Genomic DNA, 17321 nt, shown 5'->3' with positions numbered 1-17321 from the left:
GCGATGAAGGTATCCCTATCCTGGACCTAAAATTCCTCAATTCTTTCACATTCCAAAATTTAATTTGGAATTCACAAAGTCAGTAATTGCTTCTGAAAAGGGGAACATTAAGGATAAGCAATTGTTTCTCTAAGACCAGGGAAGAGCGTGCAGAGAGGATGTAAATGAGAGCGGTTTAATCCAGGTCACAGTTGTACAAGTAAACAGTACCTAAACGTTGGTTTTTGTGCCGGGTCAACAGATGGCAATCTAGGCAACAGGTCAACAGATGGCAGTATAGATACAGACTTGTTCGCTGTTTCTGATATGACCAGACGTAACTGAGTTATCGACTAAAAAAAAAATATATATATACACACATAAATTTAGATCTCATCCCCGGATACATCCTTAAGCAAAGGTTTTTCTTCCACAGAAAAAAAGTTGACAACGAAGATTCAAAATAATGGTGGCCTCCTTAAAGGCTGTACCTTTCATCCAATTCCATAGAAGAACTGTCCACTAAACAGTCTTTTGGATCTACCAGGTTCTTTCTTGGATCTACCTATACTTCTATCCTCTCAAACTCCTTGTCTTGATGGCTTACAACTTCAACTCTTATTGGGAAAATCTTTTCTTCCTTTACAATTGAGTTATTACAACAGGCACAAGGAAGATTTCTTATCCTGAACTGTTAGGGAACTTCCCATTAACATCTTGGAGCTCAGAACAGTCAGGCTGTCCCTCTAGCACTGGACCTTCCTTCTAAAGGGACACCCTAATTGGGTACAACAACAAACTACCTTGCGTATCCAGAACCCTGGAGTACTCTAGCTCTAGCCTTAATTGCTCTAGTTAACCCCTGGTCTCCGTTCAGGCTATACCTTCCCTCCCACTGCATCGCCTGCTCCTCCAAAAAAAAAAAAAAAAAAAAAAAAAAGCAAGAAAGGAAAGTGGAAATTCTAGCACCAAACAAGGCCAGAAAAACCTGGTACTTTTGACTGACTTATCCAAAAAGCCTTTGACGTTCTTCCCAGATAAGTAGCCATTCTGGTAGTCATCATGTCTGTTAACATGTCTCTGAACTTGCAGCCTGCTCCTGTAAAGAGCCTTTCCTCCTACTTCACAACAAGGTTGTATTAAATCCTAGGTCTTCCAAAGCTGGTTTTAGCATTCTGTCTTAATGAGGATCTTGTTCTCTAATGCTTGTGCTTTACCCCTGAGCACTCAGTTGTCTTTTTATATTGCCTGGACCTAGTCGATTTATTAGTGTATAGTGCCTTAAAGTATTCATACCCCTTTGAAATTTTCCACATTTGTTCATGTTACAGCCAAAAACGTAAATATGTATTTTATTGGGATTTTATGTGCTAGACCAACACAAAGTGGCACATATTTGTGAAGTAGGACATTTTTTACAAATATCTGAAAAGTGTGGTTTGCATTTGTATTCGCCCCCCCTTGGCCTTTATGGAAGAGTGGCAAGAACAAAGCCAAAAGAAGTCCCGTTTGAAGTTTGCGAGAAGCCATGTGGGGGACACAGCAAACATGTGGAAGATGTGCTCTGATCAGGTTAGAACAAAATATTCTTTTATGCCAAAAAGTTCAAACACTATGTCTGGCGGAAAAGGAACACTGCGTATCACCCTGAACAGACAATCCCCACGGTGAAACCTGGGGCTGCCATGGCGGTGGCAGCATCATGTTGTGTGGATGCTTTTTCTTCAGCAGGGATAGAGAAGCTGATTAGAGTTGATGTGAAGATGGATGAAGCCAAATGCATGGCAATCTTAGAAGAAAACCTGTTAGTCTTCAAAAGACTTGAGACTGGGGTGGAGGTTCACCTTCCAGCAGCACAACAATCCTAAACATACAGCCAGAGCTACAATGGAATGGTTTAGATCAGGGGTGGGGAACCTTTTTTCTGCCAAGGGCCATTTGGATATTTATAGCATCATTCGGGGGCCGTACAAAATTATCAACCTAAAAATAAGCCTATTTTATTTGGTCAAACATTTCATTAACTCGCCCCAATGTGATGGCTGGAACTGTGTCTCTTTGGTGAGGTGTGTGATGTTAGCTGGTATTAATGATGTTGCTACTCGCAACTGGTTTTCCAGGTTTGCGTCGGTCAGTCTGGAGCGCAGTCGACTCTTTGCGGTTGTAAGTTTTGATAAGTACTGCTGGCTGGTACTGCTGGTGGGAAATGTTAGCTGGTACTGCTGTGGAAACTGCTGGCTAAGGCTGGTACTGCTGTGGAAACTGCTGGCTAAGGCTGGTACTGTGCTGTGGGTACTGCTGGCTGGTACTGCTTGCTCAGGCTGGTACTGTGCTGTGGGTGCTGCTGGCTCTGGCTGGTACTGCTGACTGGTACTGTTGTAGGGTGCTGCTGGCTAAGGCTGGTACTGCTGTGGAAACTGCTGGCTAAGGCTGGTACTGTGCTGTGGGTACTGCTGGCTGGTACTGCTTGCTCTGGCTGGTACTGCTGGCTAAGGCTGGTACTGCTTGCTGGTACTGTTTGGTGGGTACTGCTGGCTTAGGCTAGTACTGATGGCTCAGGCTGGTACTGCTGTGGGTACTGATGGCTCAGGCGGGTACTGCTGGCTCAGGCTGGTACTGCTGGGTGGTAATGCTCTGGGTACTGCTGGCTCTGGGTGGTAATGCTCTGGGTACTGCTGGCTCAGGATGGTACTGCTGGGTGGTAATGCTCTGGGTACTGCTGGCTCAGGATAGTACTCCTGGGTGGTAATGCTCTGGGTACTGCGGGGTGGTAATTCTCTGGGTACTACTGACTCAGGATGGTACTGCTGGGTGGTAATGCTCTGGGTACTGCTGGGTGGTAATGCTCTGGGTACTGCTGGCTCAGGCTGGTACTTCTGGGTGCTTCTGGCGGGAAATGCTTACCAGAGAAGAGCTGAGCTGCGCTGGATGAAGCCGATGCTTCCTGTCTTGCTGTCTCTTTACAGGAAGGCGGAGTGCATTCGACATCACTCCACCTGTGACTCTCACTGTCAGGACGGAGCCGGAATCAGTGGCGTAGCGTGGGTTGTCAGCACCCGGGGCAAGGCAAGTAATTTGCGCCCCCTAACCCGTGGATTTTAGCACTCGAGTCTCTTCCACTAGATTAGTTAAAGAAACCCTTACCCCCTAAGCCCTATATGAATATATACACACACTTTTATAAATAAATGTAAACAAACATTTAAACAGTATTAAAACATTTTTAATTAAATAAACAATTATCAATGTATACCATAGATCCCATTTAGAGCAGGGTCCCCATAGATCCCCCTTTAGAGCAGGGTCCTTATAGATCCCCCCCTTTAGAGCAGGGTCCCCAAAGATCCTACTTTAGAGCAGGGTCCCCCATAGATCCCCCTATAGAGCAGGCCAGGGTCCCCATAGATCCCCCTTTAGAGCAGGGTCCCCCATAGAACTTCCTTTAGAGAAGGGTCCCCATATAATCTATGGCCTGCTCTAAAGGGGATCTATGGGGACCCTGTCCTCCTCTGAAGGGGATCAATGGGGACCCTGCTTTAAAGGGGAATCTAAGGGGACCCTGGCCTGCTCTAAAGGGGATCTATGGGGACCCTGGCCTCCTCTAAAGGGGATCTATGGGGATCCTGCTCTAAAGGGGGATCTATGGAGACCCTGGTCTGCTCTAAAGGATATCTATGGGGACCCTGGCCTCCTCTAAAGGATATCTATGGGGACCCTGGCCTCCTCTAAAGGGGATCTATGGGGATCCTGCTCTAAAGGGGTGATCTATGGCATAGATCCCTTTAGAGCAGGCCAGGGCAGGTCCCCCATATAGATCTCCCCCCTTACAGCAGGCCAGGGTGAGGTGAGGTCCGGACCCTGGCCTGCTGTAGGGGGGGATCTATATGGGGGACCCCAGAGTGACCTAACTTCACCCTGGCCTGCTGTAAGGGGGGATCTATATGGGGGATCATGTCCCCAATATAGATCCCCCCTTACAGCAGGGTGAGGTGAGGTTCCACCCCCCATTTAGATCTCCCCCCTTACAGCAGGCCAGGTTCCCCATAACATAGATCCCCTCTGAGGATCCTCTATGAGTTCCTACACTCTTCTGTGCCTTGTTCTTCTCACACTCAGTCAGTCTCAGTCAGTCACTACTACTAGCACAGGCACAGCCAGCCCAGTACTACTCCAGTCCAGTCCTGACAGTGACTCCTACCTTTTTTTTCACTGTCCCGGACCTGATCACAGCAGGCTAGGTTTTCTCCTCCAGGTCCTCCTAGGTTTTCCTCCTGCAGCCCCGTCTGACGTCGGCTCTCTCCTCTCACCTGCCTCCGCTGCCGGCTTCTTCTGCTGCTGCCTGGCCTGATGGTTCTCTCCTCTCCCGTCCCGCGCTCAGTGCTGTGCTGTGCGGCCGCTGCACCTTAGTCCCTCCCCCCCCCCCCAGATAAGCCAGGCGTGCAGGGACTGTCTCTCCAAACCCCCCCCCCCCTCCCCCTCCACAGTGGGCGACCCGGCGGCTCGCATCAGATTCGGGAGCCGAGCTGCGCACAGCCAGTGAGAGTGAGTGAGCCACCCTGGCCAGGGGCAGAGAGCTGCGAATGCGAGCGGGCGGCGGCAGCCAGTCTAGGCTATGACAGAAAGAGTGTGAGTGACTGACAACTGAACTTCATGTGCGGAGCGGATGCGCCCCCCCCCCCAGATGTTGCGCCCGGTGCGGCCGGCCCCACCTGCACCCCGCACGCTACGCCACTGGCCGGAATATAAAGGAAACATCGGCTCCGTTCTAACAGCTTAACTGGCATACGGCTCAGCGGCACGGGGGCGGGGGGCGAATGCAATGATGTGGCCCCCCCCGGCCACAGGGTCCCCACCACTGGTTTAGATCAAAGCATATTCATGTGTTAGAATAGTCGAGTCAAAGTCCAAACCTAAATCCAATTGAGAAGACTTGAAAATTGATGTTCAGACTCTCCATCCAATCTGATAGAGCTTGAGCTAATTTGCAAATAATGGGCAAAAATGTTACAAAGCAAATGTATGCAAAGCTGGTAGAGACATCCCCCAAAAAAGGCTTACAGCTGTAATTGCAGTGAAAGCGGATTCCACAAAGTATTGACTCGGTAGCCATCTGGTTTTCTTTCTGTTCATGCCTTTTTAGTTTTACCAAGTGGATGTCTAGGCCTCTATGGATGCAGCTTTTTGCCACAAGATTCTTGCAGTGGCACCCTGAAGCCTGAGTATTATACCCCTGTAGTTGATGTCGCTGCTTCCATCACCGCCATTCTATATTGGCAGTGTCCTGTAGTTTACAGTTAGGATCAAAGGAGTTTTGACTCTAAATTCCATGAATTTTGCCTGTGTTCTGTACTAAGATATGGAATTTTAAAGGGAAGTCAAAATTCATCTTTTTTTTTTTTTTTTTTGTTTTTCTAATCAAGCTCACTGACCTGTGTAGCAATTGTGGAGAAAATTAACTTTCACATTTTACAGCAAGGAGAACTGAAATCGCAGATCCTTTAACCTTTCAATAACTAACTTAAAGCGGATCTTCATTGCATCTGAGCACCACAAACAAACACTAGTTAATTAATTTTTAATATTTAACGCAAACCCCCCTATCCATCAATGTCTCCATGCTTTATTTTGGTGAGAAATCACTTTGCAAAACACCCCCTAGCATTTCTGGCTGTGGCCATCTTGATAAAGGGCAAATGATTCATGTAACATTTACTTCCTACTCTTCGCTCAAGTATGCATGCAAGAGAGTGTGCTGAGCTTTAAAAACCTTCCTGAAGACTCCTGGAATGTATGACATCCTTTGCCTAGGCATGATATCTGGATGTAACTAAAGAAATGTAAAAAAAAAAAAAAAACTAAAGCACAAGTAAATGATATATTTTCTCTCTATTTACTAATGCTAGCACAAGGATTAAAAATAATCAATGTTGATTGGGAGAGTGAAGTTCCACTTTAAATTTTTAACAGCTTTTTTTAAAAGGTGGTTGTTACCTCAAGTAAATTAACTGTCAATGTTCTCCTTATTGCTGCATGGACGATACAGTATGACTGTTCCCACTGGTAAGTGCTGTTAAGAATGATTTCTGATGGTTTATTGCAAAATGATTATCTTCCAAATAATTGTATGTATTTGTAAAAACTTGATGTCTGATGATGTTATGATGAGGCAGACGTTTTTGTTCAAGTTTGGCAAAATCATACAATTTAAAAAAAAATAAATAAAATGATGGCTTTTAACCTACTGTTGTTCTATACTGGTAGACTGAATATCCTAATCAAAACTATAAACTAGGAGCAAGCCTACTATAATTTGGATAATAACCAGTTCCTGTCAAACCTGCCAGTGTCTAAACAATTGTAATACTGCGGGATCGACCATTTCAGATCCAGGGGCAGTGTTGAAAGCTGAAAGCTTCTAACTATTCTCTTTTCTGCTATAGAGTTAGAAACGTAAAACAAAAGGTTGACATTGCATAGCATTTTTTTTTCTTTTAAAAACAGTTCAGCTCTACAATTAATGATCATGTATGGGATTTTTGACAGTTTTTAGGTTGAAACATTGATTAGTTATGCCATTCAAAACAACTATTTGTAGACCTTTAAAATAACCTTTACCCAAATTATGCACAATAAAGTATTTGTATATTCAAAACTAGTTGTAAAAGCAATTTAATACAAGCCCTTCACCCCAGTAGTTATAGCAATTCTGGAGAAATTCATCTTCATAGCTGGTAACGGAGGTACAGAAATCTCAGCTATTTTCTATCAAGAGCAGAATCTTGTCAGCCTTTTTAATTTAAACACACATTTAATTGTTGGGAATAGGTAAATAGTTGAATGTTCATAGTCCGGGCAAAGGTTTGCTTTATCGAAAAGTTGATGTTTTTTTAAACCAAAATCTTTATACCTGCAACTATTCTTTTCTAGGATTTTATAGTCACAGTAATTTTTGCCTTTATGTGGCTTGTGAGTTCCTCTGCATGGGCTAAAGGATTAACCGATGTTAAATCTGTGACCTACTCGCAAAATATTGCGAACCAATGCAATCGCACCATATACAATTGCCATGCTGGAACGGAACCACATGTGGGAACGCTAAACATTTCTGTGGTAAGTAGATTTTTTTTTTTTTTTTTTTTTTTTTTTTCTTCATAGCAAAATAAAGGAAAAATGGTAAAATGCTTAAAGTGAAACTTATTTCTCATGTCTGAGACAGTACCCTCTTAGCCTCTGTTTCAATCTGCAGTTGCCATGGTGCTGTACACTAACACTGCTCTAATGCTGTACTGTTATTGTACTATTGTTGCAGAAAAGAAAAGGCTTTCTCTCCTTTAGGACAGGCCTTACCTTGCCTCCAGTCTACTGTAGAAAACTCCCTTACCTGTATTGATTGGGGGATGGAAAAACTGTTATAAGGAAGTGTAGTTCATCAGCTGACCTCTTTAACACTGGTCACTTGCCCTCCCTCTCCAGGAGATTGCTGCTGTCCACCTCTGCAGTTGCATTCTTTTCCAGTGCTGACATGGTCAGTGAGCTGCTCCCCCTCTATACACAGCTATTGATAGTTTTATACCACCTTCTTGCGTAGCTCATTCATTTGGCAGTGTGAGTTTCACCATGTTTTAAAAAAACTAAAGTTAGCCCAATTTTTTTGTGTAATGTGAAAGATGTTACGCCGAGTAAATAGATACCCAACATGTTGCGCTTTAAAATTGTGCACACTCGTGGAATGGCACCAAACTTCAGTACTTAATCTCCATAGGCAATGCTTAAAACCTTTTTTAACCACTTTACCCGCTCACTGTGCCTCTACTGCGGCACAGTGGCTTGTTCCCGTCCAGCGGCGTAGACCTACGTGGCTGGACTCCTCCCCTTGTGGGCGCCGCTCGCTCCCGCTGTATTCAGTCACAGCGGGAGTCGGGCCAGGGGAGGAGCCGCTGCTCTTCACCGATCGTCAGGGAATCGAGTTTGGAGATCCGCCCGCTTCTGTAAACAAAGCAGGCGGATCTCCTAAGTGACAGATTGCAGGGTTCAGCATAGCTGAACCTGCGATCTGTCCCTGTGTCACTCAGTCACCTCCCCCCACACACTTTAGTAAGCACCGGGCATACATTAACCCCTCCCTCTCCAATAAAATTAACCCCTTCCCTGCCAGTGTCATTTTTACAGTAACAGTGCATATTTATAGCACTGATTACTGTAGTAATGTCACTGGTACCCCCAAAAGTGTCAATGTCAGTCAAGGGTCCGATCTGTCCGCCGCAATGTCGCAGTCCCGCAAAAAAAAACGCAGATCGACGCCATTACTCGTTAAGAAAAAAAACACCAAAAATGACAAATCTTTCCCTTAGTTAGTAAACGCAATAACTTTTGCGCAAACCAATCAAAATACGCTTATTGTGTTTTTTTTTTTTTTTTTTTTTTTTAACCAAACCTAGGTAGCAGAAAACAAATTGGCCAAAAATTTTAAAAAATTTTGATTTTTACATTTTTTTTTGGGGGGGGGGGGATTTCATATAAAAATGAAAATATTGTTTTTTCAAAATTTACGCTTTTTTTTTTTTTTTTTTTGTTTATAGCGCAAAAAGTAAAAATCGCACAGGTGATCAAATACCACCAAAAGAAAGCTTTGTTTGTGGGAAAAGGACGTAAATTTCATTTTGGGTACGGCGTCGCATGACCGCAATTGTCAGTTAAAGTCGCACAGTGCCGAATCGCAAAAAGTGGCCTGGACGTAAGACAGCAAAATCCTCCGGTGGTAAAGTGGTTAAAGGTTACCTGATTGGAGTTACAGAGGAGGTCTTGGGCTAGAATTGTTACTCTTGCTCTAATGTTCGTGGCAATACCTCGCACGTGGATTGAACGGCGTTTACATATTTGAGCGTGACGTACCTTTGCGTTCACTTCAGCGTACGGGGACACTTTTTTTTTTTTTTTTTTTTTTTTTTTTTTAATTTTTGCTTTTTTAATTTTATTTTTTTTCTTAATCACTTTTTTATTTTTTTGATCACTTTTATTTCTATTACAAGGAATGTAAACATCCCATTTAATAGGAATAGTGCATGACAGGTCCTCTTTATGGAGAGATCTGGGGTCAGTAAAACCTCAGATCTCTTCTACAGGCCTGAAAGACTTAGACAAAAAAAAAACGCTCTAGGCTATCCAGCTGAGATCACGGCAGTATTTACAATTGCCAGGCCGGGCTTGACGTCTAACATCGCGCTCGGACCTTCGCGAGTCATCGAGACTGCCAGGGACCATCTGGTCATCGGTATTCTCTATGGTGTACTTTTCTCCGCAGGCGAATTCCTTCTGCGGCTCGCCGATCACACGGTGAGCCAATAGAAGCACCGGAGGGTGGCGTCTTCTGCCACCACAGTCTACCTTTCCATTGTCATTGAGTATTTGGGCCCACTCGAGTATGAGGGACTGTGGACTTCCAATGCCTAGAGATGGCTACATGTGCAGCCAGTAGGCAATGTGGTAAAATCCCTTGATGCTAGAGAAGGATCCAGGGATCATTGACCAGGGCAATTTCAGGAGAAGCTTCGATGTTGGATATACAATACATTGCGTTGTAAGAAACAGACTTTTTTGCAAAAGGCAGAGATCAGGCAGCATCATATTATATATGCAAGAAGGATCCTTCACACTCTTTTGTACCTCCAGCAAGTCCTAGGCAGAGAAGGAAAGGTACACAAGCAGGATTTATAACCCTGCTTCAAAAGGTGCTGATAAAGGCCGACCATAAATTCATATTCATTTATGTTCACAGTATTAAAAAATTATATTAATGTATGTATTTATATATATATATATATATATATATATATATATATATATATATATATATATATATATATATATATATATATATATATATATATATATATATATATATATAATATAATATATAATTTTTTTTTTTTTTTTTTTTTTTTACCAGTCCACTTTGGTTTCACCATTGATTTTATTTTTTATGCTGAGTGGGATCACCTAAATAGGGTGTTTGTGCCACCAAAGACATTTTCTCAACTATGTACAATGGAGTAAACCTTTTTGAGAAATTGGAGCATGCCTGCAGTGGACACAGCAGTGTCCAGTCAACAAGAATCGCCTGCCTAGTTGATAATGTCCCACTTCTTAAATAAACCGGCTGACAAGAGACTGGAGACGCTGTGAAAAACATCCTTTGCCTTGGAGGGTTCTGCTATGCAAACCTGCAGTGGCAGCTATTGCAGTTTGCCAAACCCTTATGGCACTTTTCCACTGCTAGTACCGGCTCGGCTCTACTCGGCCCTGCTTGGCCCGGTTTGCTTTTCCACTGCGGTACCGCATGGTATAGTGTCGGAACGGTTCGGTACGGTACGGTATAGGTTTGCTTTTCCACTAAAGTAGTACTAAAGTTAAGTGGGTGGGATAACAACGGGGTGGGTGTGATTCTCTGACCAATCAGTGGCTAGTAGTGACTGCATGCAAAGGATTGTGGGATATGGTACCTGTTGGAACCACAATCGAGTAGGTACTGTTTTTTTCAGAGCCGTACCGTTCGGTTCCATGCAGTGGAAAAGCAAACCTATACCGTGCTGTACCGAACCGTTCCGACCCTATACCATGCGGTACCGCAGTGGAAAAGCACAAAAGCGTGCCGAGCTGGTACGGTTCTATGCAGTGGAAAAGCGCCATTAGTCAGTTTGTAAAAATAAACGTGTTTTGAGGCACACTAGTGAGGGGGGGGGGGGGGGGGTTTAACAGTCCCCCCCCCCCCCCCCCCCTTAAGGACTCCTATGCAACAGATTTCTCCTTTTTACAGTAGTGTCTGTTCACATGCGTTGGTTTCTGTGGTTAAAAAGTGCTGCCCTGTGAAAAGTTACTGGCAGGTTTTCCTTTTCCTGGAGAATGCATATTCATGAATGACTTGGACAAATATAGCCCAAAGATCTCTAGCGGTAAAAGCTCTCTTGCCGCTTAAGAAAAAGGGCAAGTGTCTGGCTTCCAGAGGTGCTGCTACTCCAGCTTCTGGCTCCTCTTCTTCCTGGCAGTCCTTTCGGCGCTCTCAGGCTGTCTGACCCACAGAACCCAGGGCCCAAGGGTAAGAGTTCCTTGCCAGCCAAGACCGCTAAATCTGCATCGAAATGTTCTTCACGTATAGGGGTGGGGATTTGCAATATGCAGTTTTTAGGAGCCTAGCAGGAAGCGATCGTAAACAATTGGGTACTTTCCACAGTCTTGGGGTCCTTCCACACGAACGATCTGATCAGATCCGCCTGTCAGTTTTTTTTTTTGGGCGGATCTGATCGGATCCTCCATGCATCCCTATGGGGCAGCGGATGTCAGCGGAGACATGGCTGCTGACGCCCACATCCGATCCTGTCCGTGAAATCCAGATGGATGGAAACCCTATTTCTCCTACGTCCTCTGACAGTCGCCGCCTCCTCTAAGTCATCACTATTGGGTATTGACTTCCGCTCCGCAGGAGTAGCTAGGCATAAGACTTAGTCAAAAGAACAGAAGCATTTGCATAGACACACCCATGGGGGCTGACCCACTGGTCAATTCCCCCCTGCAGTGATCACTCCCAACTCAGTTTGTTTCTGCCTAGCGTCAGGAGTAGTTAGGCTTTCCCTGTGCTGGGGCTACAGTCTCAGCCTTTCTAATCTTTATTTGATTTTCTTTTAAAGATGTCAGTTTTTTCTTGTTATACTAGCGGTTTCTTTTGTAAGCTTTAGTTTTTAGTCGACTCTTCGGATGAAGATGGATTCATGCGGAGCTGGGAATCTTACTGACCGCCCTGGTTCTCCAGGTCAGAGGGACCCCCAGCCCGCCGTCAAGTGTTCAGCCATGGTTCGTCCTGGGATTATGAACGACCCATCCCTGCTCGCAGCAGGGATGCAGCTGTGAGGTGGCTACCTCACTGGACTCATCTGCGATACTGCAGTGTAATGTCCTTGGCTAACGGCATTCCCTGTCAGGTGAGGACAGCGGCTTTCCGTTCTGAGGCACCCCACGCCATCTGGTACAGGTAAGTACTTCTGTGTGGGGCCTCTGTCTGGGGTGGCAGTCCTGTGTTGCTGTGTGTCCCCCATGTCTGTGCCTGTGTGGGGCTCCCGGTGGCGATCCCTGCGGGGGTCTTTTTGTACGTGCGGTGCTGTGTATTGTTGGGAGCCCCTTCCCCTGTGTCACTTCGGTGCTTTTTTCTGGGGGTGCAGACTATGTGTGTGGCGGCCGCAGCGGGGGAAAACCGCGCGGTTCGCCATTTTTACTATGGGCAAGCATGTCTGGCTTCACTATGGGCTACATTACATGCTGTTTTGGCGCCATCTTGCGTGTGGCAGATCGATCGTTCTGAGCACATGTTCGGCGGCCATTTTCCTGAAGCCTCCCATTCAGTTTTATAGGCAGCCATTTTCCCTGGGTTATTGCAGCTTATAGTTCAGCCTCTTATGACCTCACTTCCTTTTCCTCTAAAGCAGCGATCGATGTGGTAACACTCTGTGGGGCTCTACAGTCTCTTCCATAACTTTCTGTTTTGTCATTCCTGGCTCAGTTTCTTCTCCTTTTGGGGGTCTTTAGTTACTGTACATATAGCGGTGGGCTGCGCACTCCGCAGCGGTATTAAAGGGCCAGTACCTTTTTATTGCACTGTTGTTTTCTACCTTGGGCAATAGAATGTCAGGACAGCAAATTTCCTCCAGCTCTGGTGGGGAACCCCAGTCCTGCTGGGGCCCCTGTTATACCTGATTTGGCCGCCGTAGTGGCGTCCTTAGTGTCCAAAATAAAGGTACTGATGGCTGAACATGCTGCTAGGAAAAGACCCAGATTATCGATCTCCTCTGATTCAGATGGTGATGTGGCTGCTGCGGCGGGCGTGCCCTTTTCAGGGTCTCGCTCATCCTTGGACCCTCTGGGGTCTGAGGGGGAGGCGGTTGATGTTTCTCCCCCGGGGTCACCTGAACGCGTGACCATGGATGAGTTGATTGTTTCTGTAAAAGAAACACTACACTGGGAGGATGAGCCCAGTCCTCCGGGCATTGTGTCCTCCTTCGGTACACATAGGACCTGCAAGTCGGCGCAGGTTTTTCACTGCCCCGCTGAGTTTCATTACAGATGGTGTGTGCCTCCACAGGTGGATCACACTGTGGCCGTGTTAAACAAGGCTACCTTGATTCCTACTGAGGAGACCCCAGTTTTTCGGGATCCCACGGACAGAAGGTAGGAGTCTTTAGCCCGCCATTACTACACGGTGGCGGGTTCCTTGCTCAAACCTGTTTTCGCGTCCGTTCTGGTGGCTCAGGCGGTGCCTGATTGCACTAAGGTGCTTAGATGCAACCTCGCGTCTGATTCTGCCCCCCCCCCCTGCCACGCTGGCTATGGTGGATCAAATTCACCAAGGAGTCGTGTATTTGTGCGATGCGGCCTTAAATGAGGCCCCTTTGGTAGCACGCCTATCTAGTGTTGCGGTGCTTAACCGTAGACTGATCTGGCTGAAGAGCTGGTCGGCTGACCAGACATCACGGAAAACAGTCGCTTATTTTCCCTATGCTGGCTCTCGCCGTTTTGGCGAGGCGTTGGATACCTTGGTAAAAGGCGTCACGGGGGGCAAGAGTACCATGCTGCCCCAGAACCCGAAGAACAAGTCCTTCGTGGCAAGCGGGGTTCCGCCTCTCGACCCAATCAAGGGTCCTTTTTGTGCCTTTTGGAATCAAGCCCTTCAAGGGCCAAGGTAGCCAGAAGAAGCCCTGGATGGGCAAGCAGAAGTCCGGCAATGCCGGTGCGGCGGGTCAATTGCCTCTGCCTGAAGGGGCGCCCTCACCCATTTCTGGGGTGGGGGGACGTTTGCGTGGTTTCCTCCAACCTTGGCTGCTCCGAATTCCGGACAGGTGGGTTCAGGAAATCATTTGATCAGGGTACAAGATCGAATTCCTTTCCCGGCCGGCAGACAGATTTTTTTTTTTTTTTTTTTTTTTTCCCTCAAATCTTCATTTGACCCCAGGGCGACTGCAGGACCTGCATCAAGCGGTGCAGGATCTCCTTGCCCAGGGGGTGATTGTCCCGGTGCCTCATCGGGACAGGTTTTGGGGGTTTTATTCCAATCTGTTCACTGTGCCCAGAAAGGAGGGCAAGGTGCGTCCTATTCTGGACCTGAAAGCGCTGAACCGCTTCGTGTGCGTTCGAAAGTTCCGTATGGAATCTCTCCGCTCGGTGGTGGCCTCCCAGAGTCCAGGGGAATTCCTGGCCTCCATAAACCTGAAGGATGCGTACCTACACATCCCCATTTTCGAGGGTCACCAGAGGTACCTTCGGTTCGCAATAGTGGAGGACCACTATCAGTTTGTGGCGTTGCCTGTCAGTCTCGCTTCGGCTCCAAGGGTCTTTACCAAAGTGTTAGCGCCTGTTCTGGGCCTGCTAAGGGCCCAGGGCATTGCGGTCTTGGGATATCTGGACAATCTCCTCTTAAGATTGAGTGTCCGCAAGGACCTACTGCGCGATCTCTCTACCACGGTACAGACGATCCAGGAGTTTGGATGGACCATCAACGTACAGAAGTCGACCTTGTCTCCTTCAGTTCGTCTTCCCTATCTGGGAATGGTTCTGGACTCTGCTCAAGCAAGGGTGTTCTTGCCGGAGGACAAGCTCCAGACCTTACAGGATGAGATCAGGTCCCTCAGGGACAAGCCATCCTCGTCGCTCAGGACCTGCATGCGGTCCCTAGGGTTGATGGTATTGGCCTTCGAGGCGATACCCTTTGCTCAGTTTCACACACGTTTTCTTCAAGCGGAGATCCTGGCCAGGTAGGACAGACTACCTCAGTCCTTGGATCTGAGTGTCTCATTGAGTCACCGGACCAGAATGGATCTTCTGTGGTGGCTTCAGTCCCCGGCTGTGTCAGAAGGAAAATCCTTCCTTCCGTCCGTTGTTGTGGACGGTGATTACCACGGATGCCAGCCTGTCGGGCTGGGGTGGAGTCCTGGGCAACCTGTCTGCCTTTTTAGTGGCGATCACTTCGGCTCGCAGAGTGTCGGAGCTGGCGGCGTTGTCTTGCCGCTCTCCCTACTTGGTGATCTACAAGAAGAAGGTGGTCTTGTGACCTCATTCGTCTTTTCTTCCTAAGGTGGTCTCTGAGTTCCACCTTAATGAGGACATCGTCCTGCCTTCGCTTTGTACGAAGACTAAGCATCCTAAGGAGGTTGCATTGCATTCCTTGGATGTTGTCAGGGCGATCAGGGTTTACCTGTCGTCTACGGAGTCCTTTCGGAAAACGGATTCCCTCTTTGTCCTTCCTGAGGGACCTCGGAAGGGCATGGCTGCGTCCGCGAAGTCAAAACCCAATAGTGATGACTTAGAGGAGGCGGCGACTGTTGGAGGACTCGGAGAAAGGAATTTTACAGGTAAGATTTTACAAAAATTCAGTTTTTCCATCCGTCCAGGGGATCAGATGGGATCGGACAGGCGGTCCGCTCTCATCCGATTCCCCATAGAGAGCAGCAGGGCTCTGACACCTCCCTCTCCGCACAAGAGCGGAGAGGGAGCTGTCATCTGCTTGCTCAGTGGGGGATCAGTGTATCGATCCACCGCTGAGCAGCACGGAGTCCTCCGACAGAGCGGACCGTGTGAAAGGAGCCTAACAGGTTGGAGTTTTAAATATTTCCTCCACGATTTAGGAGGTCAAATGTTACATAGTCAGGTTGATAAAGACACAAGTCTATCTAGTTCACAGGTGTCAAACACAAGGCCAAATCTGGCCCACCGGGGCTTGTCGTATGGCCCGCAGCAGCCCCCAGCCACCATCTACGGTTCTCACCAGCTCTTCCTGCCGTCACTTGTAAACACAAACTTCTGTGTTTACAGTGACTGCAATGGTCTCAGCGACTCCCGCCTCCCTGCTGGCACTGACGGTGTCGCTCAAGGTGGGGCAGTGTGGGGTCAGAGCCGACAGAAGGATCTCCCTGCAAGGCGACAGACTTGATTTGTTACTGGAGCCGAATGCCAAATACACACATCCGCCTATACGGGTACTAGAGCTCAATACACAGGGTGGCGACTGCCTAGTAGAGATGTGAGGAAGCTTTTGGGAAGGGGGGTTGGGGGGAATGTGGGCTGTGGAGGTGTGGGGGCAGAGATAGGGGGAAAGTGGTGGGTGCAGACTTGGTCAAAACCCAGGAGGAGGGGTGGAAATTAGATATTGCACACTGTGCGTGGCGCACACCTAAACCCGGAGCTAGTTATTACTTAAATTAAAAACCAGTAATTAAATGCCAAGGCAATTATTTTAATATGATAAAAGAGTAGATGCAAAGTTTTAGATGCACAACTGGCCCCTTGAGGACAACCATATTGCTGATGCAGGCCCCTGAGTAATTTTAAGTTTGACATCCCTGATCTAGTTTAACCAATAAAAAGGAAGGGGGTGGAAACCATTCAATCCCATATACACAGTCCTATACCCACAGTTGATCCAGAAGAAGATGGAAAAACCCAGCAAAGCATGATCTAATTTGCTCCAGCAAGGGGAAAAAATCCTTCTTGATTCTCTTCCCCTCTCCTCCCCCAAGAGGCAATCTGGTATTCCCTGGATCATCTTTACCTATAAATGTTTCTATTCAGTTATATATGTACATAAGAAAAAAAAATGGGACAGTGGCTTTGCTATTAAAAGGAGCAGTAGATAGCAGTGACTCTTCCAATTTACTCTGCATATAGGGTTGTTTTTCATTAGGGGTTTGTTGGCAAACTGTGTGGTTTTTAATAATTTTTGATATTTCATTTTAAGGCTTTTGGATTCCTGAATTTGATTTTGTGGGCAGGCAATGCATGGTTTGTCTACAAGGAAACTAATCTGCACACTCCACCACCAACTTCAAACCCCGAACAAGGCCCGCCACCTTCATCAAAGTAAAAAAGGATCCAACACAGATGTCCATTTATATTTTTTGCCTGTAATTTGGGGTCTTTAAATATATGAAAATGGAATTTTGCGTGTTAAATTGGTAAATGAGGTTATCTGCACGCTATTACTCATTTGTTTTGCGTAAAAGATGACAATCTAAAAAATTTTGTTCTGATAACTACACACTTGATGTACGCAATGAGGGTATTCAGTATATAAATATAAATTATTTTCTTCAATTGCCTTAGTTTTATGTTTATTTTCTCCACACTTGCATGTTGCCTAGCAAACGTGGCAGTGACGGGTTGAGATTTTTGATGAGCTTGGGTTCGATCCAGACTTTGGAGAAGCTGTTGCTGACCCAAACTGCAACTGCTCAAGCACCTCAACTAGTGTTTTTTTTTTTCTCTGGAACCTGTCTTCCTTTCAGGATAGCTATGGCTGCATAAAAATT

The 17321-nt window shown here is 46.4% G+C and overlaps 1 protein-coding gene across 1 annotated transcript in view; it reads left to right on the top strand.

Annotated features, from left to right (window-relative positions):
* The window catches only part of SYPL1 (synaptophysin like 1), a 52380-nt gene extending 35349 nt beyond the window's left edge, over window positions 1-17031 (top strand). The window contains exons 4-5 of the mRNA XM_082257140.1: window positions 6907-7089; window positions 16751-17031. Coding sequence (XP_082113266.1) covers window positions 6907-7089; window positions 16751-16876 — 309 coding nt within the window. The 3' untranslated portion in view covers window positions 16877-17031. The remainder of the gene's footprint in view (window positions 1-6906; window positions 7090-16750) is intronic.
* The last annotated feature ends 290 nt before the right edge of the window (window positions 17032-17321 follow it).

This window comes from Pelophylax lessonae, assembly GCF_965119305.1.
Source record: "Pelophylax lessonae genome assembly, chromosome: 4".
Classification (NCBI taxonomy): Eukaryota; Metazoa; Chordata; class Amphibia; order Anura; family Ranidae; genus Pelophylax; species Pelophylax lessonae.
This window is presented reverse-complemented; position numbering and strand designations above follow the sequence as displayed.